Source organism: Pundamilia nyererei, unplaced genomic scaffold (genome assembly GCF_000239375.1).
Source record: "Pundamilia nyererei isolate P.nyererei 1_Seehausen unplaced genomic scaffold, PunNye1.0 scaffold00007, whole genome shotgun sequence".
Classification (NCBI taxonomy): Eukaryota; Metazoa; Chordata; class Actinopteri; order Cichliformes; family Cichlidae; genus Pundamilia; species Pundamilia nyererei.
The window spans coordinates 5,766,555-5,784,838 of record NW_005187408.1 but is presented as its reverse complement, the minus strand read 5'-3'; the positions used below and the strand labels follow the sequence as shown (position 1 = coordinate 5,784,838).

At 41.6% G+C, this 18,284-nt stretch overlaps 2 protein-coding genes across 2 annotated transcripts; both read left to right on the top strand.

Annotated features, from left to right (window-relative positions):
• Positions 1-1,922: 1,922 nt before the first annotated feature.
• LOC102201280 (glycine--tRNA ligase) lies at positions 1,923-8,835 on the top strand. The gene is made up of 17 exons (XM_005722692.1): positions 1,923-2,251; positions 2,693-2,794; positions 3,520-3,622; positions 3,730-3,871; positions 4,203-4,291; positions 5,164-5,240; positions 5,343-5,488; positions 5,574-5,723; positions 5,821-5,983; positions 6,085-6,249; positions 6,332-6,439; positions 6,543-6,688; positions 6,776-6,861; positions 6,939-7,048; positions 7,336-7,429; positions 7,516-7,706; positions 8,321-8,835. Exons 1-17 carry the CDS (start codon positions 2,000-2,002, stop codon positions 8,444-8,446), a joined length of 2,250 nt encoding a protein of 749 aa, XP_005722749.1. The 5' UTR covers positions 1,923-1,999; the 3' UTR covers positions 8,447-8,835.
• Positions 8,836-10,579: 1,744 nt separating this feature from the next.
• On the top strand, positions 10,580-18,032 carry LOC102201000 (glycine--tRNA ligase-like). Its single transcript, XM_005722691.1, has 17 exons — positions 10,580-10,749; positions 12,129-12,230; positions 12,376-12,478; positions 12,610-12,751; positions 12,822-12,910; positions 13,514-13,590; positions 13,673-13,818; positions 13,902-14,051; positions 14,126-14,288; positions 14,424-14,588; positions 14,698-14,805; positions 15,598-15,743; positions 15,829-15,914; positions 16,044-16,153; positions 16,243-16,336; positions 17,416-17,606; positions 17,701-18,032. The coding sequence occupies exons 1-17, from the start codon at positions 10,705-10,707 to the stop codon at positions 17,812-17,814; spliced, it is 2,031 nt and encodes a 676-aa protein (XP_005722748.1). The 5' UTR covers positions 10,580-10,704; the 3' UTR covers positions 17,815-18,032.
• The last annotated feature ends 252 nt before the right edge of the window (positions 18,033-18,284 follow it).

Below are 18,284 nucleotides of genomic sequence, written 5' to 3'. Positions count from 1 at the left end.
TAAATTTTATCGTTTTCAGCCTGTTCAGTCCCTCAAAGTGTATTTACAAAAGAGGAGAAGTCCTTAAGATATAAGAGACCTCAGTGTCCTGGAGATTTATTTTACCTGGGAGTAACCAGAGATTTTATGGGAAGACTTTGGTGTCACTGATCTGTAGTATGACTACTACAGAACTATAAAATGTAAGACTTCTACCCCAGTTTAGGGCCTTGGCTCTCTGAACTAAAAGGAGGCATGAAGCTGACTTTCTGCCTACTCTTGAATTTGGGTATTCTCACGTCTAGTTGGAAAGAAAAGGTCGCACAGATCACGCTTTGGACTGTATTGGCTCATTAGTTTACCTTTGCTGCCACCTAGTGGAATAGATATGAACTTGTAATAGACTGAACATAATATTGAGAGATTATGCAACAAAAAGAATATTCTGTATATCTTATTTTGTAACTAATCTAATGAAATATTCCTTTATGGATTAAGTGTTATCACGATTTTTCGGCATTAGGACTATTTGTTATTTTATTTTCATTCTAATATGTCATCTTTGGCCACTTGATCCTATACTTTGAATGTAACTGCAATATCCAAGCAGTAGCCGACTGTTTTAATAGTTTTACATACTGAAGACCATTGTTATTCCAGGAACCGATTCTACCGGCTTTAAATGGCTTTGAATATTTATTTGTAAAAAGACTGAATATTTTGCATATCACAGAGGGGAAAGCATGTAAATAGTTAAATTTACATAGCCACATAGCCCAACATGAAAACCTAAACTCCTATCTGTTTACAGTAAAGCAAGAAGCAGATGAAGCATGCAGGTTTAAAAAAAAAAAAAGAAGTAGGATCTGCACTGTCATCCAGTATCAATCAAATGCCAGTAACTTTTCTTATTGATGAGTGAGTGCTAAATGGTGGAAACCCTGCAGGTCACATCTTGTCATTCCTCTGCAGAATAAGGGCACATTTTAGTGAGAATGAGATGATGAGATTTGAGCCCCAAGGGACACATGAAGTGTCTGGCATTTGTCTTATTGGAAGAGTGATCTGCTCCTCACCCTTGCAAAAAAAAAAAAAAAAAGCCAGTTGTGCAAAAGACATCAAAAAAATCTTGTAAAAATATGGATTCACACAGATCTAAAAGAAGAAGAAGAAGAAAGAGGGATCTGAGGTAAGTTTGTTTTTCCTTCTTTTCTTGTGAGAAGAGTGGAAGATAGAAAGAGGGCTTCATGGGCACAACTCCACAGTATCCACAGAGAGACACAAGGTTACCATTTCTGAATGACTGTAATGATTTAATCCTGGCCCTACAATAAACAGACTGAAATCGGCTTATAGCAGTTTTAGTTATTCGTTTCTCTCGGAAAATGTCATTATTTTTGTCAATAACTGAAATAAATGCTTGTAGATCTGTATGAGCTGATTATAGATTTGTTGATGAATGCCGGCCCATAGACAAATAAATTCACATTTACTGAATACAGTGGATATTTTTCTCCTTTTTTTGCTTCCTTGTAGGGGGCTTGTCTGATTGCTGGGGTCTGTAATGTTGTATGGTCTTTAGCTTGGAATAGAAAGTGTCTCGCGAGAACTGTTGTTGTGATTTGGCGCCAAATAAATAAAACTGAATTGAATTTTGTGCACACATATTAATTAGCTAGATCAAAAGGGCAACGGATATGACTGGGTGATGGAGCAGTAATCCAGAATATATACTTTAGAATTAAGTTGTTATCTTAGCTGACAAAAAATATCGATCTAAACTCGTTTTTATTTCAGTTTATTTTATTCATTTTAAAAATTTTATTTATAATGGTTTTTTTTATTTTTTTTTATTTTTTTATTTTTATTTTACCCCTCAGCATGTGTGACGAATCTGCCGAGAGTGTACAATGGGCACACAGCGTACGTGTGGCGTAGAGAAAGTGCTTCCCGGCGGCGGAAGCAGTGTTTACTTGCTCTCAGAGATTTCATCATTCTCTTTCTCGCATTACTCCCGTCCATGCTTCTTCGCGGCGCAGCATCAGCACTGCTGAGGACCACCACTGAGATTTTACGCTCCTGCCCGGTGTCCACGGTCCGGTTTGTTCGGCAGTCGCTTCGCTACCCGCGTAAAAACCGGCCGTTTTCAACGTCGGTGTGCTTGTGTAAGAAGAAGAAAACAAGCCTGTGGCTGCAGCTGGCGGAAGGACAAACCATGGACGGCAACATTGAAGAGATTCTCGCCCCTTTGAGGCTTGCAGTGAAAGAACAGGTAATTGGGACTTATCGCCTTATCTTTATCGTTATAGATAAAGAGTGTTTGTTCTCAGTGTGATTAAATATATTTTAGTACCGCCCACTCTGTTACATTAGCCTTCTCGCTCGTAAGGCTAGCCGGCTAACAGGACCCGGCTGCTCGCTGTCAATGAATCAGTTGCTTTCTAGCTAGCTGCTAACGTTAACTGTCAGTTATGTCTGCGCTCTCTGCCACGTTTCATTGAGCTGCTGCTGTTGCAGCTGCTTTTGCATACACTTGTGGAAAGGGCGTGGTTATGATTGGAAGCCAAATTTGTACTGCTAATAAAACAAAAAACAAAACAAAAAACCTACACAACACTGATCCTTCAGCATATTTTTTGTAAGCATGCCCATACTCGTGTAGTATGGTTCTGTTGGTTTATCTGTGTCTGAAGCCACCTCGCTCTCTGTTTAGGGGGACCTGGTTCGCCAAATGAAACAGGATGGAGCTCCAGATGTGGATATTACTAAAGCTGTAGCAGAACTAAAGGCGAGGAAGAGGACTCTGGAGGCCAAGGTAAGCAAATCAAGTCCACTTGAGCTCATGGTACTCTGGAGCAGTTGAACTTTAGATATATGATATGCTCTTCAACTGCTTACACACCCCCAGACAGCCAGACCACTCTGAAAATACGATGCTTTTCATTAAAGCTGAGAAGTGTATCATCTTTCCACCTGGCTGGGATGCTGTGAAAACTATATCAAAATGACAAATCTGGGTTTTTGAGATCACTCTGAGTATTTTTAAGCCTTTTTCACAATCTCCTGTATAAGACGATCAGATACTGAGCTATAAAAGATCTTAACATGTCTCACAAAATGATACCTGAGTCAGACCTGACGGGTAAACGAAAGCAAGTAAGAGGGTCCTGGAAGCAAAGCTATTATTATGGTTTTGTATTTTCTAATTATTTTTTTTATTTTATTTTGACTTTTTGTTTTTAACTCAGTTTAGCGTCAGTTTGTTTCCAGAGTAGATTTGTGATTCAGTGTCGTTATTGTTTGGAAGTGTTTAATGTATTTTAGTGTAATATGTGGATGGCGTATGTCAGTGCCAAAATTGAGGAAAATCATCACAGATTTGACAATAATAACACACAACCCTCTGAAAGCATTTTCATCTAGTTTTAGTTAACTCTAATAACCATGCCAGGAAGGCTCTGTGTTTTAAGGCCAAGAACAGACTTTAATGCTCAGATGTTGTTGTGATTTTAATCTTGGCACTTTGTATAAAAATTGCAGGAGTTGGCACTGCAACCCAAAGATGACATCGTCGACAGAACCAAGATGGAGGATACCCTCAAGAGGCGATTCTTTTACGACCAGGCCTTCGCTATCTATGGAGGTAAGACCTGGATAGCCAGCAGTGGAAATTAAGCTTTCGGTTAGTGCTTAAGCCAGCGTATGATGGCGTCTTCAAGCGTTCTGTTACCATGCAGTAATGCTCCTCAGGTGTGAGCGGCCTGTATGACTTCGGCCCTGTGGGCTGCGCCCTGAAGAACAACATCCTGCAGGCGTGGAGGCAGCACTTCATCCAGGAGGAGCAGATACTGGAGATCGACTGCACCATGCTGACCCCCGAGTCCGTCCTCAAGTAGGTGCACTGAACCTGTTGTAGTCGTGGTCTCAACATTTGTATTAGGCTTTAATAGGCTGTTTATTTATATTTAATAAAGGGTAATTCAGAAACTGCTAAAAAAAAAAAAAAGGCGCCTAGTGGTTCCTAGAGTCAGCTCCAAAGTGCTGAACTGTGGGTTTTTGTTAACGGGCGCACATTGATTTCTGCGATTTTATGCATGGAAGCTGCCACTAATAGCAGCTTTCCATAGCCCGGTTGCAGATACACTGTTGAATGTACGAGTTTCTTTGGGATGCATTTTAAATCCTTGACATTAATACACTTATTACGTTATTTCTTCCACCAGGACTTCAGGACATGTGGACAAATTTGCAGACTACATGGTGAAAGATGTCAAGAATGGCGAATGCTTCAGGGCTGACCACCTCCTCAAAGGTGAGCATGGTTTGCTTCTAGTTTTCCAGCACTGTGTAAACTAAAGGTGGATCTGTATTATTAATGGGACTCTGCAGACAGGAGGGGCAACTGCTGCTCGTCACCTATTCTGAGTATTGCTGTTGTGCCTGAGGGGGGGGATGGAAGTGGCTGGACCAGCAGAAATCACGCAGGGCTTACAAAGTAATACAGCCGCTAGAATCCGAGACACTGGAACTGTACCAAGAGCTTGTGATGGACTGAGGACGTGTCCCAAAAGGCTTTTTATTTACCCAGATAACACAAAAGTGTGTAATATTTATTAACAGAGGTACTTCAAATTACATGAGGAACAAAAACAAAACAAGCATGTTTTCGTGAAGCTTTTTAGTTTGCAGCACATTTTCACATATGGTCAGTTTTTGTATTTCACGTACTGTTTGTTATCGTTATTGCAGCTTACAAAAACATCGCAACTGTCATGAGTACATATCCCAGAGTTGTGACTTTGTACAATGTAAATAAACATGAATGAATTTGCTGCCATTTTAACAGATTATACATTAGGAGATGACATAAATAGTGTGTGCAACCAATGTGGAGGACATATAAGGCCTCCTCTGGGTCTGTGGGGTGCGATTGGTTCAGGGTTGTTGGGTGCCTTAGCCCCGCGGTCTCCTACCAGGTGGAATTAGACTTTACTTGTTGTGCTTCTTTTAATGCACAGTGTTAGCTGAGCACACACGCATTCACTCATACTTTTTATAATGACTATATTTACGTTGAGCACTGTTGTAGGACTCTCTGTAGGTGCTGGGGGCAGGCTGGGATGTTGGTGGGAAGTCACAAAAAACAACAAAAACACCACTGTCTGGTTTTTCTGTGTGTTACAGCCCACCTTCAGAAGCTGATGTCTGATAAGAAGTGCACAGCAGAGAAGAAGGCTGAGATGGAGAGCGTCATCACCCAGGTCTGTGTTAATTGAGACAAAATGAGTCATGTTGAAAAACCTTTGTTTCTGACGTGGCTGTAAATCACTGATTTTGCATTTTTTGGGCTTACCGGTTTCCAGTTGGACAACTACACCCAAGAAGAGCTGTCTGACCTCTTCGTAAAATACAGCGTCAAGTCCCCTACCACAGGAAACGAGCTCACACCTCCCATCTCCTTCAACCTGATGTTTCAGACGTCCATTGGACCAGGGGGGAATATGGCAGGGTAAAATGACTCCTCAGCACTGTGCAGAAACGTTTCCTCACATTTGTGTCATTAATTTTGGTTTTTAATCAATCTGCATTTGCAGCTATCTGAGGCCTGAAACAGCTCAGGGAATATTCCTCAACTTCAAGCGTCTTTTGGAATTCAACCAGGGAAAACTGCCATTCGCTGCTGCTCAGATAGGAAACTCCTTCAGGAACGAAATCTCTCCTCGCTCTGGACTCATTCGTGTCAGGTGAGGAGGGGGTGTGTCCTCTGGTTCAAATAATATTTTGTTTTTAAGCTGAGAGAGAAAACGGGAATGTGACTGTGTGATATATATTTTTGTGCAGAGAGTTCACCATGGCTGAGATTGAGCACTTTGTGGACCCGAATGAAAAGGATCATCCCAAATTCCCCAACGTAGCTGACCTGGACATCATGTTATACTCCTCCAAGGCTCAGACCAGCGGCCAGTCTGCACAGATCATGAAGCTGGGAGACGCTGTAGAGCAGGTGGCCATAACATGGAACACCAATGATGATGTCAAATCCAAAATAGTCAGTTTAAGAGTTTAAGATGAAAAGCAACAAAAAATGTATCTTGTCTCACTTAGGGAGTGATCAACAACTCCGTCCTGGGATATTTCATCGGGAGGATCTACCTCTACCTTACTAAAGTTGGTATTGCCAAAGACAAGCTGCGTTTCCGACAGCACATGGACAACGAGATGGCTCACTACGCCTGTGACTGCTGGGATGCCGAAGCCAAAACCTCCTACGTACGTCCCACTGCAGCGTTTCCTCACAGCTTTATCAGCTTCTTTGTATGCTGATGCTCAAAGTAATGTTTGTCCCCTGCAGGGCTGGATCGAGATCGTAGGCTGCGCTGACCGGTCCTGTTACGATCTGCAGTGCCACGCACGGGCCACCAAGGTCCCTCTGGTTGCTGAAAAGCCTCTAAAAGAACCCATATCCTTAAATCAAAGTAGAAACACAACTTCAGAGAAAGTCCCAAAACACGAAAGAGCCTTTTGATGTTGGTGATCGGTGTTTCTCCTTAACTTCTCCACACAAAACTGTAAATGTCGTCCAGTTTGATTCCAATAAAGGAGCCATTGGGAAGGCCTATAAAAAGGATGCAAAGATAGTCATGGAGTACCTCTCTGTGTGTGACGAGTGCTTCATTACAGACCAGGAAAAGCTGCTCAGTGAGAGTGGGTGAGTGCTGTGGCTAATCCTCATACTGATGGTTGTTTCAAGTACATTTTCAGGAAAGAGTTAGTTTTTCAAATTTGTGCTCCTCAGAGAGTTCACCATCGAGACAGAAGGCAAAGCGTTCAAACTCACAAAGGACATGGTCAGCGTGAAGCGATTCCAGAAGACTCTGCACGGTGAGTTTCACTCAAGAGAAACGTGAGGGGAAATGATACCGGAGCAAGCGGTTTTATAATGTCTCTGTCATCCACAGTCGAGGAAGTTGTTCCCAACGTGATCGAGCCCTCGTTTGGCATCGGTAGGATCATGTACACCATCTTTGAGCACACATTCCAGGTCAGAGAAGGCGACGAACAAAGAACGGTAAGTCTGACAACATCGATGTTTCTGCCCTTACAAACTGACACCATGTTCAGTGCTGCTGCACTCATCCTCTTCATCTATTTCTTTATGATTAGATTTTGATCTGGAACGTTGAATCCTTGTGATTGATTTATGTGTATTTTACTAACAAGTTAAAGAGTAGCACTTAATTTCATTTGCCTGATTTTGTTATATTGTTGTAGCTCCTTACAGAGTTGAGTATTTTTGCATGCTTTGTTTTGTTTTTGCTGGTTTCCTTTAATGATGCGTCTTCATTTTCACTGCAGTACTTTAGCTTCCCTGCTACTGTCGCTCCTTACAAGTGCTCCGTCCTGCCTCTGAGTCAAAACCAAGAGTTCATGCCTTTTGTGAGGGTATTATGTAAGTGATTCCAAAATCAAACATCCTATTTCAGTCAAAGAAGAAAAATGGCATTTTCTCCAACTGCTTTTTTCTTTTCTCCTTAGCGGAGGCGCTGACCAGAAACAGCGTATCTCACAAGGTGGACGACTCTTCAGGATCCATCGGGAGGCGCTACGCCAGGACGGATGAGATCGGAGTGGCGTTTGGAATCACCATTGACTTTGACAGTGTGAACAAAACGCCTCACACAGCCACTCTGAGAGACCGTGACTCTATGAGGCAAATCAGGGCCGAGGTACTGCTTCACTTCACTCCATTTTTACATGCGTTAGGGCTGCGCAGGTAAACTCTAGGGCGGTGCTTTTGTCACAGCACAGAAAAACATAAAAAACTGAGCAAACATGGTAGTGATTTTCATAACCTTTCAGCTCATTCATTCATTTTGTGTGGTTTGGTATGAAAAATGGTCTCCAAAACATAGGCTGTACAGTAGAATTGGTGTTTAATGTATTCCATTTATATAGCACCTTGCTTGCCTGGCTGCAACGAGGCTGAGCTTCTTAGTGTGGCAGCAGATGATGTATTTCAGTCTGTTTCACTCACATTTCATGGAACAGAGATTCCTCTTTTACTCATCAGTACAGCTGCATGCATAAACTGTGCAACAACAAGAAAATCAATTGTGTTTTTAGGCTTTAAGTCCATTTTCTCTGGTTTACACTTGTGTTGGGCTCAGAGTGATGCCAAGACACGAGCCATACATATCTTTGGACTTGATTGATAATTCTTTCGACAGTAAAATTACCTGCAACATGACTTAACCCTACTCCAAGTGCATTTCACCTCGAGTTCCACACACACCATATAACACCATTAAGTAAAAACGCTCCTCTTTTTCTCTCCTCACAGGTCGGCGAGCTGCCCGTGATCGTTCGGGATTTGGCCAGCGGCACATTGACCTGGGTGGAAGTGGAGAGCAAGTACCCCATCTTCGAAGGACAGGAGACCAGCAAGAAGGACACGAGCGAAGAGTAGAGTTCTCCCGTCTGCCAGCCACTTCATAATAAATCCACAGACTCGTTGCTTATGCACCGCCGCGACGATTGCCGCGACTGGATTGTGACGAGCTGTAGTGGCGCACAGAGCCCTCTTTGTGATCCACACCACTGCAATCACTAAATTGTCATGTATTTATCATATCTTAACAGTTGTGGTAAAGCTTGCACAGGACTGTTGTTTCATTGACGAGCAGCATTTCATCCATGCACGACCATGCCAATACGATGTTAAAAGGGAGAAATGTAATCAGGGTGTTTTCAGTGGAAGGAAGCGTCCACCATTCCAGTTTCAGGCAGTGAGATATTGATTGAGATATTTAACAGTTTCAATAAAAAGAGTCGGCACTTACAGGACACGGACAAACAGCTGTGATATTTTCTTCTTGTTTTTGAGCCACTGCTGCTCAGCGATTGCTTTTAATCTCAAAAATGCCTTCTTAAGCTTACGGTAATTCAGGAGTTTTTAAGATGACCTCCAAAACTAAAATCTTAATGCTTGGAAATTTAAACCATGTTTTGAATGTTTGCTTCTTTTTGGCTAGGTTTTTTTTTTTTTTCTCCTCCAGTGGAAAAAATGTGGACTAAAAATGTCCAACGCATCAGTTTTATTAGTTTGAACATAAACGGTGTATCAGAGCCAACATGAATGAAACAAGTAAATCCAGTATGATTTAAAAACAGAAGACTAGTCAGCGAAATTGTTTTTAGCACGTGACAAGTTGATGTGTTTAACGCAGCGTACCGATTCATGTTTCATGTGTATGACAGATATTCTGCTTCCTACCATGATTATATTGTTTTTGTTAAAAGTGGGATTCTTTTTTTTTTTTTTGCCTCATAGCTCAACATCATATCTGAGAATTCAAAGCAAAGCAGCAGCCGGCACAGTGGCGTTGTGATTAGCAGGCCTAACAGTAAGTAGGTCCTGGGTTCAAATTCACTGGTTCCCTGGGATCTTTCTGTATGAATACTCCGGTTTACTTCCAAAGATGCACTTAGAGTTGATTTTTAACCTAATCTAAATTGTTTGGGCGTACCCTGCCTTCTGCCCTGTGACAGCTGGGATATGCTCCAGTGTTCCCTCCACCCCCATGATGCTTGGAGAATTGGAAGAAGATGGGTGGAAAATAAAGGACTGATAGTATTATTTTTCACCATTAGCTGGCACCACTGATTCACTGTTACTTCCACTACTAGCTCATTTTTATTTATTTTCTATTAAGGGCCTGTTAAATTCTCAAAGGTGGGTAAAGGTAAACAGGTTTTTGCGATCCTACATGCACAATAAGGCACCACTGTTAAGGTGAAGTTACTTTAGGATGCTTTAAATGCTTTAAAGTGTAGGTTCTTCCTTTATTACTTCTATTACTTAGAAAAAGCAAGGCCTAATGCACAAACATCCTAAATGGATATTTGTTTAGCTGGTTAGTCAGATTACTTTGCCTCTTTATTCCAAAAACTAATAATTCTGCCACATGTACAGATCAAGAGTTTGGAGCCTTTTTCACCTCAGTTAACCATGAGACTGTGCCTTCTACCAAATTTGAAGCTTCTTTCAGCTGCTTCCTCGTTCACACAGGGGGTCATCACAGTGCACTGACTGTCAGACTTGATCTGACAGATGTTCACACCAGATGTTACTTTGCTACTAAATAATTGTTAAGGATAAAGCGTCTCAGAGACACCGAGTGAGCAGGATGAGATTTCTGACTTCCAGACATCACTGATGTTCCGTTATACTTGTTTAGGACAAATTTTCCAAAACACTTTCTTGCAGAGTTAAGCACACTGGCTTCAAGTTCACTGTGTACAATAATCAAATAGTTTCACGTTGTGCATTTATGCTCCATGCTATTTATTTATTAAATGTGTCATGTCAAATGAAAAAAATGAAAAAATCTTTTAGTGTTGTAGTCAGAGCTCATACTTGGATGGAGGAACAAAAGAGCCACATCATGTTATTTCTATCCTGGGGCCATTGTTCTGCACAGTGTATGTATTACTAGGCTGTTAATGCTAATGACTAAACAATACTGTTGACAGAAAGTCAGGACCAGTGTGGTTTCGTTTTCAACCTGGAATGGAGAATTGATTTGAGCTTCCTGGATGATGCAACACAACAACCTCGTTGCCAGAGTCTGACTATAAAAGAGAAGAAAACATTTCCCTCTCTGTGTCTCAGACTGAAGGAAGCTTGAAGCAGACTTTAACAAGAGCAACCTGTTGAGTGTCAGCATGGAAGAATTACTGGCTCCTTTTAGGCAGGCTGTGCGGGAACAGGTAGGTTTTTCATCTGAAGATTTCTTTTCTCAAACAAACAACAGCAGCTCTTCAACAAGCGTTATTCTTGTTACTTTTTAATCATAGTTGGTTTCGCTAAATAGATCATGATCATTTCAAGTATCTGCCATTTCTGTTTTCACATGTATCAGAGCATTGCTTAGCCCAGGGGTCTGCAACCTTTAACACCCAAAGAGCCATTTGGACCTGGTTTCCACGCAAAAGAAAACACTGGGAGCTGCAAATACTTTTTGACATCTAAAATGAAGATAACACTGTATATATTGTTTGTTTGTTTTTTACCTTTGTGCTTTGTGTGAACAACTAAGGTGTGTTGCTTATGAAATCCTTTAAGTGCTAATGAGAAAATTACATTTTATTTATGTAATTAACACATTTTGAACTCTTAAAGAAATATAACAAAAGGAAAGACACCCAGCTGAACGAAAATGATCCATGTAGCAAACAAAAACCGTTGTGAGCCGCCGCCCTTATATCGCCTTTGGGCTTTTGGAGCGTTGACCTGGCTTTTAAAAAATAATTGGAAAAAAAGCACTATGCTGCCAAAAAATGAAAAATAGATATTTGCAATATTCTGCCTAAATATGTATTTTACCTGGTCAATGTGTGTGGCGGGGCGTGGTCTGCATCACCGCTGCAGGGGAGACGGACGCACCTGAGCGGCACCCGCAGTCACGCCTCGCGGTCTGTGCTCTCTATGCTGTTGTGTTGGTGTGTGAGCTGAAAACAGCCGGCTGTATGCGTACAGCAACCGTGTGTGAAAAGTGGTCAATAAAGAGATGCTGAAAAGCGTGTTCATACAAACATCGTCGGGTGTTGGCCGTGATATGTTTACAATGGGACTTCCTGAACTTCTGCGCACAGCGTCTGCAAATCAGGGCTGTACGAAGTCACTTTCATCTTTATGCAGGACTGTAAGCTGTCATCTGTGAGGCGTGAGCAGTGTTTGTTTTTAACATAGTTCACGGTGGAGAATAGTTGCTGACGTAATGTGGATCCGAAGATCCATAATTGGCCTACCTGGGGTTGAAAGTCTCGATAAATGCACCGCGTTTCCGCGGGTGTGACGCTTTTTTTGAGCGATGAAAAAAATAATAGAATATAATTGTATTTTTATATTTCAATATCACAATAATCTTCCAATTTAGAACTACAAGTTAAAAAAAAAAGATCTAACATAAATAAAAAATATACTTCAGCTAAATACTTCTAATTTATTTTCCCAAACCTCGCGGAGCCGCACTATAAGGACTAAAGAGCCGCAGGTTGCCGACCCCTGGCTCAGCCTTTGTTACTGAAACTGAAAAACCACATAATTCGAGTGTGGAGAGGAGGTAAAGTGTAGTTCTGTTCTGCAGGGTGACTTGGTCCGTGAGTTAAGGGAGAAAGGTGCTCCGGAGCAGGAGGTGAGCAAAGCTGCTGCAGAGCTGAAATCACGGAAAAAGACTCTTGAAGCAAAGGTGAGAGTCTCACAGCTCCTGATTGGCCTTTGCACTGATTCTGCTTTCAGTTTGACATGTTTTTCTTCGCGTGCCTCTCTGCTAACTTTTATGACCCCCACTCTGATTAAGAAATATTGCCTCACACCATCATTTCCCATTACAGGAACTGGCTCTGCAGCCCAAAGAGGATACAGTGGATCGAGTGAAGATGGAAGATACATTGAAGAGGAGGTTCTTCTATGATCAGGCATTTGCCATATATGGAGGTAAGGTAGCAGAAAGGAAGGATAACAGAAGCTGATACAGGAAAAGCTGAAAAACCAAGAAAACACTTGTGGAAATGCTTCATTTTTAAATCAATATTTATTTTATTTAAAAAAGTCTACTTGTTCCTCAGGTGTGAGTGGCCTGTACGACTTCGGGCCTGTGGGCTGTGCTCTGAAGAACAACATCCTGCAGGTGTGGAGGCAGCACTTCATCCAGGAGGAGCAGATCCTGGAGATCGACTGCACCATGCTGACCCCCGAGCCCGTCCTCAAGTAGGTAAGCACAAATTCAAGTTTGGCTTCTAATAGATTTGTCCTATAACCAGCTCCCCATTTGTTTCAGGACTTCTGGGCATGTGGATAAATTTGCTGACTACATGGTGAAAGATGCCAAGACAGGCGAATGCTACCGGGCAGATCATCTTCTCAAAGGTGGCTTTAAACTTTCTGACAAGGTGTCAGATTTCATGACATGGACAGAAAATGACAGAAAACTAAAGGAACTATGAGAAATACAGAGTAGCATCATAATCTTGCTGATGTTAGACATATTTTGGTGATATTTATTTCCCTGCAGAGCGAGTTCTGAACAGGTTTTTACCTGCCTTGCTGTTTAGTATCTCCTCTGAGAAATTGATTTCGAGCTGCACAGATAACTGATAAGTTTTTTCTTCCACATGACATCGGTCAAGCAGGTCAACAGACCTTTTAAAAAAGAAAGAAAATGAGAATAATTATTTAACATTTAAACAGAGTGTGCAATAACTACCTATTTTAACCTTGTACTCTTAGTTAAAGGGATATTTCGAGCGATTTTGCACATGAAGATAGTTTTGTGTTGTCTATGGGTTTCTTTGTATGACATTTAACCTTTTTATATTGTACATTTTATATAAAGGACTTATTGACTGGCTGGTTTTCTTAGATCTCATTATTGGCTAAAACCAAACAGACAAACACATCAATGAAACAATAATCTAAAAATGTGCGTGTTAATCCTTGCATCTATCTTCTTTTTCGTTTTATTCCTCACAGCTCACTTAAAGAAACTGATGTGTGAGGAGAAGTGCTCAGTGGGGCAGGTGAATGAATTGGAGGATGTCATCACACAGGTGTGTGCCTCGCAAACACACATGCACCGGTGTGTTGGTGAAGAAATAATCCTGTGATGCATTTGTGGTCCCTCTGTTTCAGATGGATAACTACGCTCAGCAGGAGCTGGCCGATCTGTTTGTGAAATACAACGTCAAGTCTCCTGCCACAGGAAATGACCTCACACCTCCTGTCTCCTTCAACCTCATGTTTCAGACGTCCATCGGGCCTGGAGGGAACATGCCTGGGTACTCATATCTGCACTTGCAACATTCCTTTCAAGGTTTATTATTTTGCTGTGTTGAAATTGTGCACGTTGGTATTTCTGCAGCTACCTGCGACCTGAAACAGCTCAGGGAATGTTCCTCAACTTCAAACGTCTGTTGGAGTTCAACCAGGGAAAGCTTCCCTTTGCTGCTGCTCAGATCGGAAACTCCTTCAGGAATGAAATATCTCCTCGCTCTGGACTCATTCGTGTTAGGTAATGCTTAGAATGAATTATTGCTGCCTTCCAAAAGGGATGTTGGGTGAAATATCAGCATTTCCTGCTTGCAGGGAGTTCACCATGGCTGAGATCGAGCACTTTGTGGACCCAAATGAGAAGGTCCACCCTAAATTCTCCAATGTGGCCGACCTGGAGATCATGCTGTTCTCCTCCCAGGCTCAGACAAGCGGACAGTCAGCACAAATGATGAGGCTGGGAGATGCTGTGGAGCAGGTAGGTGTCGTTTTACTGACATACCTTAGAGCACCAAAACTATAGCATAGATGAAAGATGAATGGTTAGAAGCAAGTTTGGTATTTAATTCAGTATTTGACGCACATCTTTACATTCACTGTCTCTCTGCTGCAGGGAGTCATCAACAACTCTGTGCTGGGCTACTTCATTGGAAGAATCTACCTGTATCTGATCAAAGTGGGACTATCCAAAGACAAAGTGCGCTTCCGTCAGCACATGGAAAACGAGATGGCTCATTACGCATGTGACTGCTGGGATGCTGAGTCCAAAACCTCCTATGTAAATATTTTTTCTTTCCACTAACAGACTTCTAAAACCATTTAAAGCATTATAAAGACAGCGTCCAGTTTTATATTTTAGTTGCACCTTTGTGTTTTTTCTTCTTCAGGGTTGGATTGAAATTGTGGGCTGTGCGGATCGCTCCTGTTACGACCTTTCGTGTCACTCCAGAGCTACCAAAGTCCCTCTGGTGGCAGAAAAGATGCTAAAAGAGCCCATATCCTTCTGTGGTCCCAGTCCAACAACCTGACTATAATTACACTAAATGTGTCAGGTCAGACCTATAGCCTATTAATAAAATATTTTAAATATCCAACTTTATTTATTTACAATATAGGTTTTTGCCTTTGAACAATTTTCCTTCGTTTCAATTCAATTTTATTTAAAGAGCACCAATTCACACCAACAGCTTTATATTAAAAGGTAAAGACCCTACAGTTGGTAACCGTGGGAAGGAAAAACTCCCCTTTTATCAGCAGGAAACCTCCAGTAGAACCAGCTCAAGCAGGGGGAGTCATTACTGCGACTGCGTGGGGGTGAGGAGGAGTGTTAGATTTCATGCTAAAATCACTCAGGCTGTGGATACAGGTTTGAAAAATGAAGCCTCTGTCTTCAACCTGCATTCTTTGTATTGGCCAGCAGGGGGCTCATGGTTACAAAAAGAGGCAATATAGTTTGAGAAAAGAACCCTACTACACTTTTATGATCTCAGTAAACACTTTTTTTTATGAGTTTATGATCTGAGTAGCCAGTTTTAAGCCCTGTTTGATATAGATGTAGTGTTTATATTGTAAATTGCAGTCCTATTTAGAGTAAAATAGACCTAAACCATGTATAGGATGTGGAGTGTTTCTCAGCCGGGTCTTCTTTCAAACACACAAGATGGCGATGGCCAAAATGCTTAAGCCAAGGCTTCACCAACCAGTGGCTGATGTCTCAGTGGCTTTATCCATCCTTTCTTCATTGTTATGTTTTTTTTCCCAAGTTTTATGCCTTAATTAGTTCATACAAAACAGTAAATGTCATCCAGTTTGAGCCCAACAAAAGTGCCATTGGAATGGCCTACAAAAAGGATGCCAAGCTGGCTCTGGAGTACCTGGCTGTCTGTGATGATTGCTACATCAGCGATCAGGAAAAGCTTCTCAGTGAAAAAGGGTAATTAATGACGTTCATGCTCTTAACAACCATAAAGTTCATTTATGAAGCATTTTGTGACTTGATGTTGTGTTTCTGTCTGTAGGGAGTTCAGCTTTGAGACAGACGGCAAAACCTTCAAACTCACTAAAGACATGGTCAGTGTGAAGAGGTTCCAGAAAACCCTGCATGGTAAGAGGTGACATCAATCCTGTTTTTTAATGCCAGAGTAGGCAAGTTATTGTGGAAGGGTGGCAAAAACAACAACAACAACAACAAAAAACAACAACTCTCAAATGTCTCTGTTTTTTCCTGTCACAGTGGAGGAGATTATTCCCAATGTAATTGAACCCTCTTTTGGGATCGGCAGAATCATGTACTCAATCTACGAGCACTCATTCCACATCCGGGAGGGGGATGAACAGAGGACGGTAAGAATACTCCACAACAAGAAAACAGATCTGAGTAACGGTTACGTGTTTGTTTTGTTTTGATTTAAGATGCTTTATTCTGTGGTCAGTATTTCAGCTTTCCTACCATTGTGGCTCCATACAAATGCTCCATCCTGCCTTTGAGCCAGAACCAGAACTTTGTGCCATTCATCCACCATTTAGGTGAGTATAGTCTTTCCATTTCAGTAGAGTGTTGGCTGTTACAGTTAAATACTCAAATGCTCTTTTCAATAGTATTTGGTGAATACTAGAGCCACTAGAGCCAGGATATAGTTAGCTTAGCTTGGCTTAGCTTTAGTCTGACATTGTCTGCAGCCTGGCCAAATTCAATACAGGATTTTCTTATTTCCCTTAGTTGATCACTGGGAACAGAGATACACCCCATCATGAATCATGGGGTGTATCTCTGTTCCCAGTGCTTTCTCCAGTAACTAGTTTAACTAATTGTTTTCTGTTTGGTTCTCATGCATTGTTTATGCACAGATCTCTGAATGTCCTGCCACACCAGTTCAATCAGGTTGAGGTGTGGACTTTGACTGGTCCATTGCAACACCTTTATTCTTTACCTTTTGAGCCATTCTGTTATAGATTTGCTGCTGGTTTGGGATCATCGTCCAGTTTCAGCAGAGCTTTAGTTGTCAGACAGATGTCCTCACATTTGATTTTCAGTGACTGCAAGGTGTCCGAGTTCGTTAGCTAAAAACAAGCCAAAATCATCACCCCTCTACCACCGTGCATGACAGTTGCTATGAGGTGCACACGCTGACATGCTGTGTTTTGTTTTCACCAAACACAGCATATGTTTGTCCTGGTAAATCTTCCAAACTAGTCATACTTGTTTAGTCTGTATTGTTATGAAGTTTAACATTTAACATGCTAAGGCTTGCAGAGTCTCAGCTATAGCTCCAGCGGCATTTGCAATTCCTGTGCATGTTGCACGGTCTGACCTTGGGCTGAATTTGCTGGGAATTGTGTTATTACACACCTGAGTGCTCCAGACCAACAAACTGCCAAAGCATCTGCTTTTACATTCTCTTTTTCAGATTACTGAGTGACTTTGCCAGGGTTATAAGTCATGGTAGGTCTTGGAATACTGAGTATACATGTAGTATTACTTAGCAAGTTTTAGAGGTTGGCAATAGTCTCTTCCTATTTATAGTCTTAATGTTACACCCAGCTAATAGCTGTATATTCATACTTAAGCAAATGTAATGGTTTTGTCATCATCTTCCTCCTTGTAGCTGAGGCTATGACCAGAAACGGTGTGTCTTACAAAGTAGACGACTCTTCAGGGTCCATCGGGAGGCGCTACGCGCGGTCAGATGAGATCGGAGTGGCTTTTGGAATCACCATCGACTTCGACACAGTGAACAAGACGCCTCACACGGCCACTCTGAGAGACCGTGACTCGATGAGGCAAATCAGGGCCGAGGTAAACCAGTCAACTGTTTTGATTTTTGAAAGTGCCATATCTGTTTTTTTTTTCGTTGGTTTTTTGGATACTAATTTACTAAAATATATCACAGATCACAGAGTTGCCAGACATTATACAACATCTGGCTAGTGACACCTTGAAGTGGGCTGATGTGGAGAGCAAGTACCCCGTCTTTGAAGGACAGGAGTCCAGCAAGAAGGAGTAACCATCCATCCACCCATTCATTTCACGAAGTGGGACACACTCTGTACAGGTCCCCAAAACCTCCTATCTCCAATTGGAGATAACATTTGGAGAACAGTGTTGCTCAAGCAAATCACCAACTGACACGTTGAACTGTTCCTATGAAGGAGGAGAACGGTTTAATAATCTATAATTTTCTACATTGTCACGTTTGATTGTCAAATAAACAACAAAATATTTGTCCTACAGTTCCTTTCATTTGCCGCTTAAATGACAAACTGTATTGTATTTTGAGATATTGTCACTAGTTGGCACTGCGTGTTGTTTTATATCTCCCAGTGAGCTGTTGTTAGAATCTGAGACACGGAGCTTCAGGCTGCTCAAATTTGCAGGAGGCTTAGACCATCCCAAAACAGACCTGGCAACATGTAGAATGGAAAATTTTTTTACAGATAAAATATCTGGGTCTTTTTTCTTTTGACAGTAAAAATA

What these genes read in the sequence shown, in the direction of transcription:
- LOC102201280 (XM_005722692.1), top strand. Translation starts at nt 2,000, where the DNA reads ATGCTTCTTCGCGGCGCAGCATCAGCACTGCTGAGGACCACCACTGAG. An exon ending in TGGGAGACGCTGTAGAGCAG is followed by an intron (nt 5,984 to 6,084) that starts GTGGCCATAACA and finishes TGTCTCACTTAG; the next exon opens with GGAGTGATCAACAACTCCGT. An exon ending in GCCTTTTGTGAGGGTATTAT is followed by an intron (nt 7,430 to 7,515) that starts GTAAGTGATTCC and finishes TTTTCTCCTTAG; the next exon opens with CGGAGGCGCTGACCAGAAAC.
- LOC102201000 (XM_005722691.1), top strand. Translation starts at nt 10,705, where the DNA reads ATGGAAGAATTACTGGCTCCTTTTAGGCAGGCTGTGCGGGAACAG. An exon ending in AAGCTTCTCAGTGAAAAAGG is followed by an intron (nt 15,744 to 15,828) that starts GTAATTAATGAC and finishes TTCTGTCTGTAG; the next exon opens with GGAGTTCAGCTTTGAGACAG. An exon ending in GCCATTCATCCACCATTTAG is followed by an intron (nt 16,337 to 17,415) that starts GTGAGTATAGTC and finishes TCCTCCTTGTAG; the next exon opens with CTGAGGCTATGACCAGAAAC.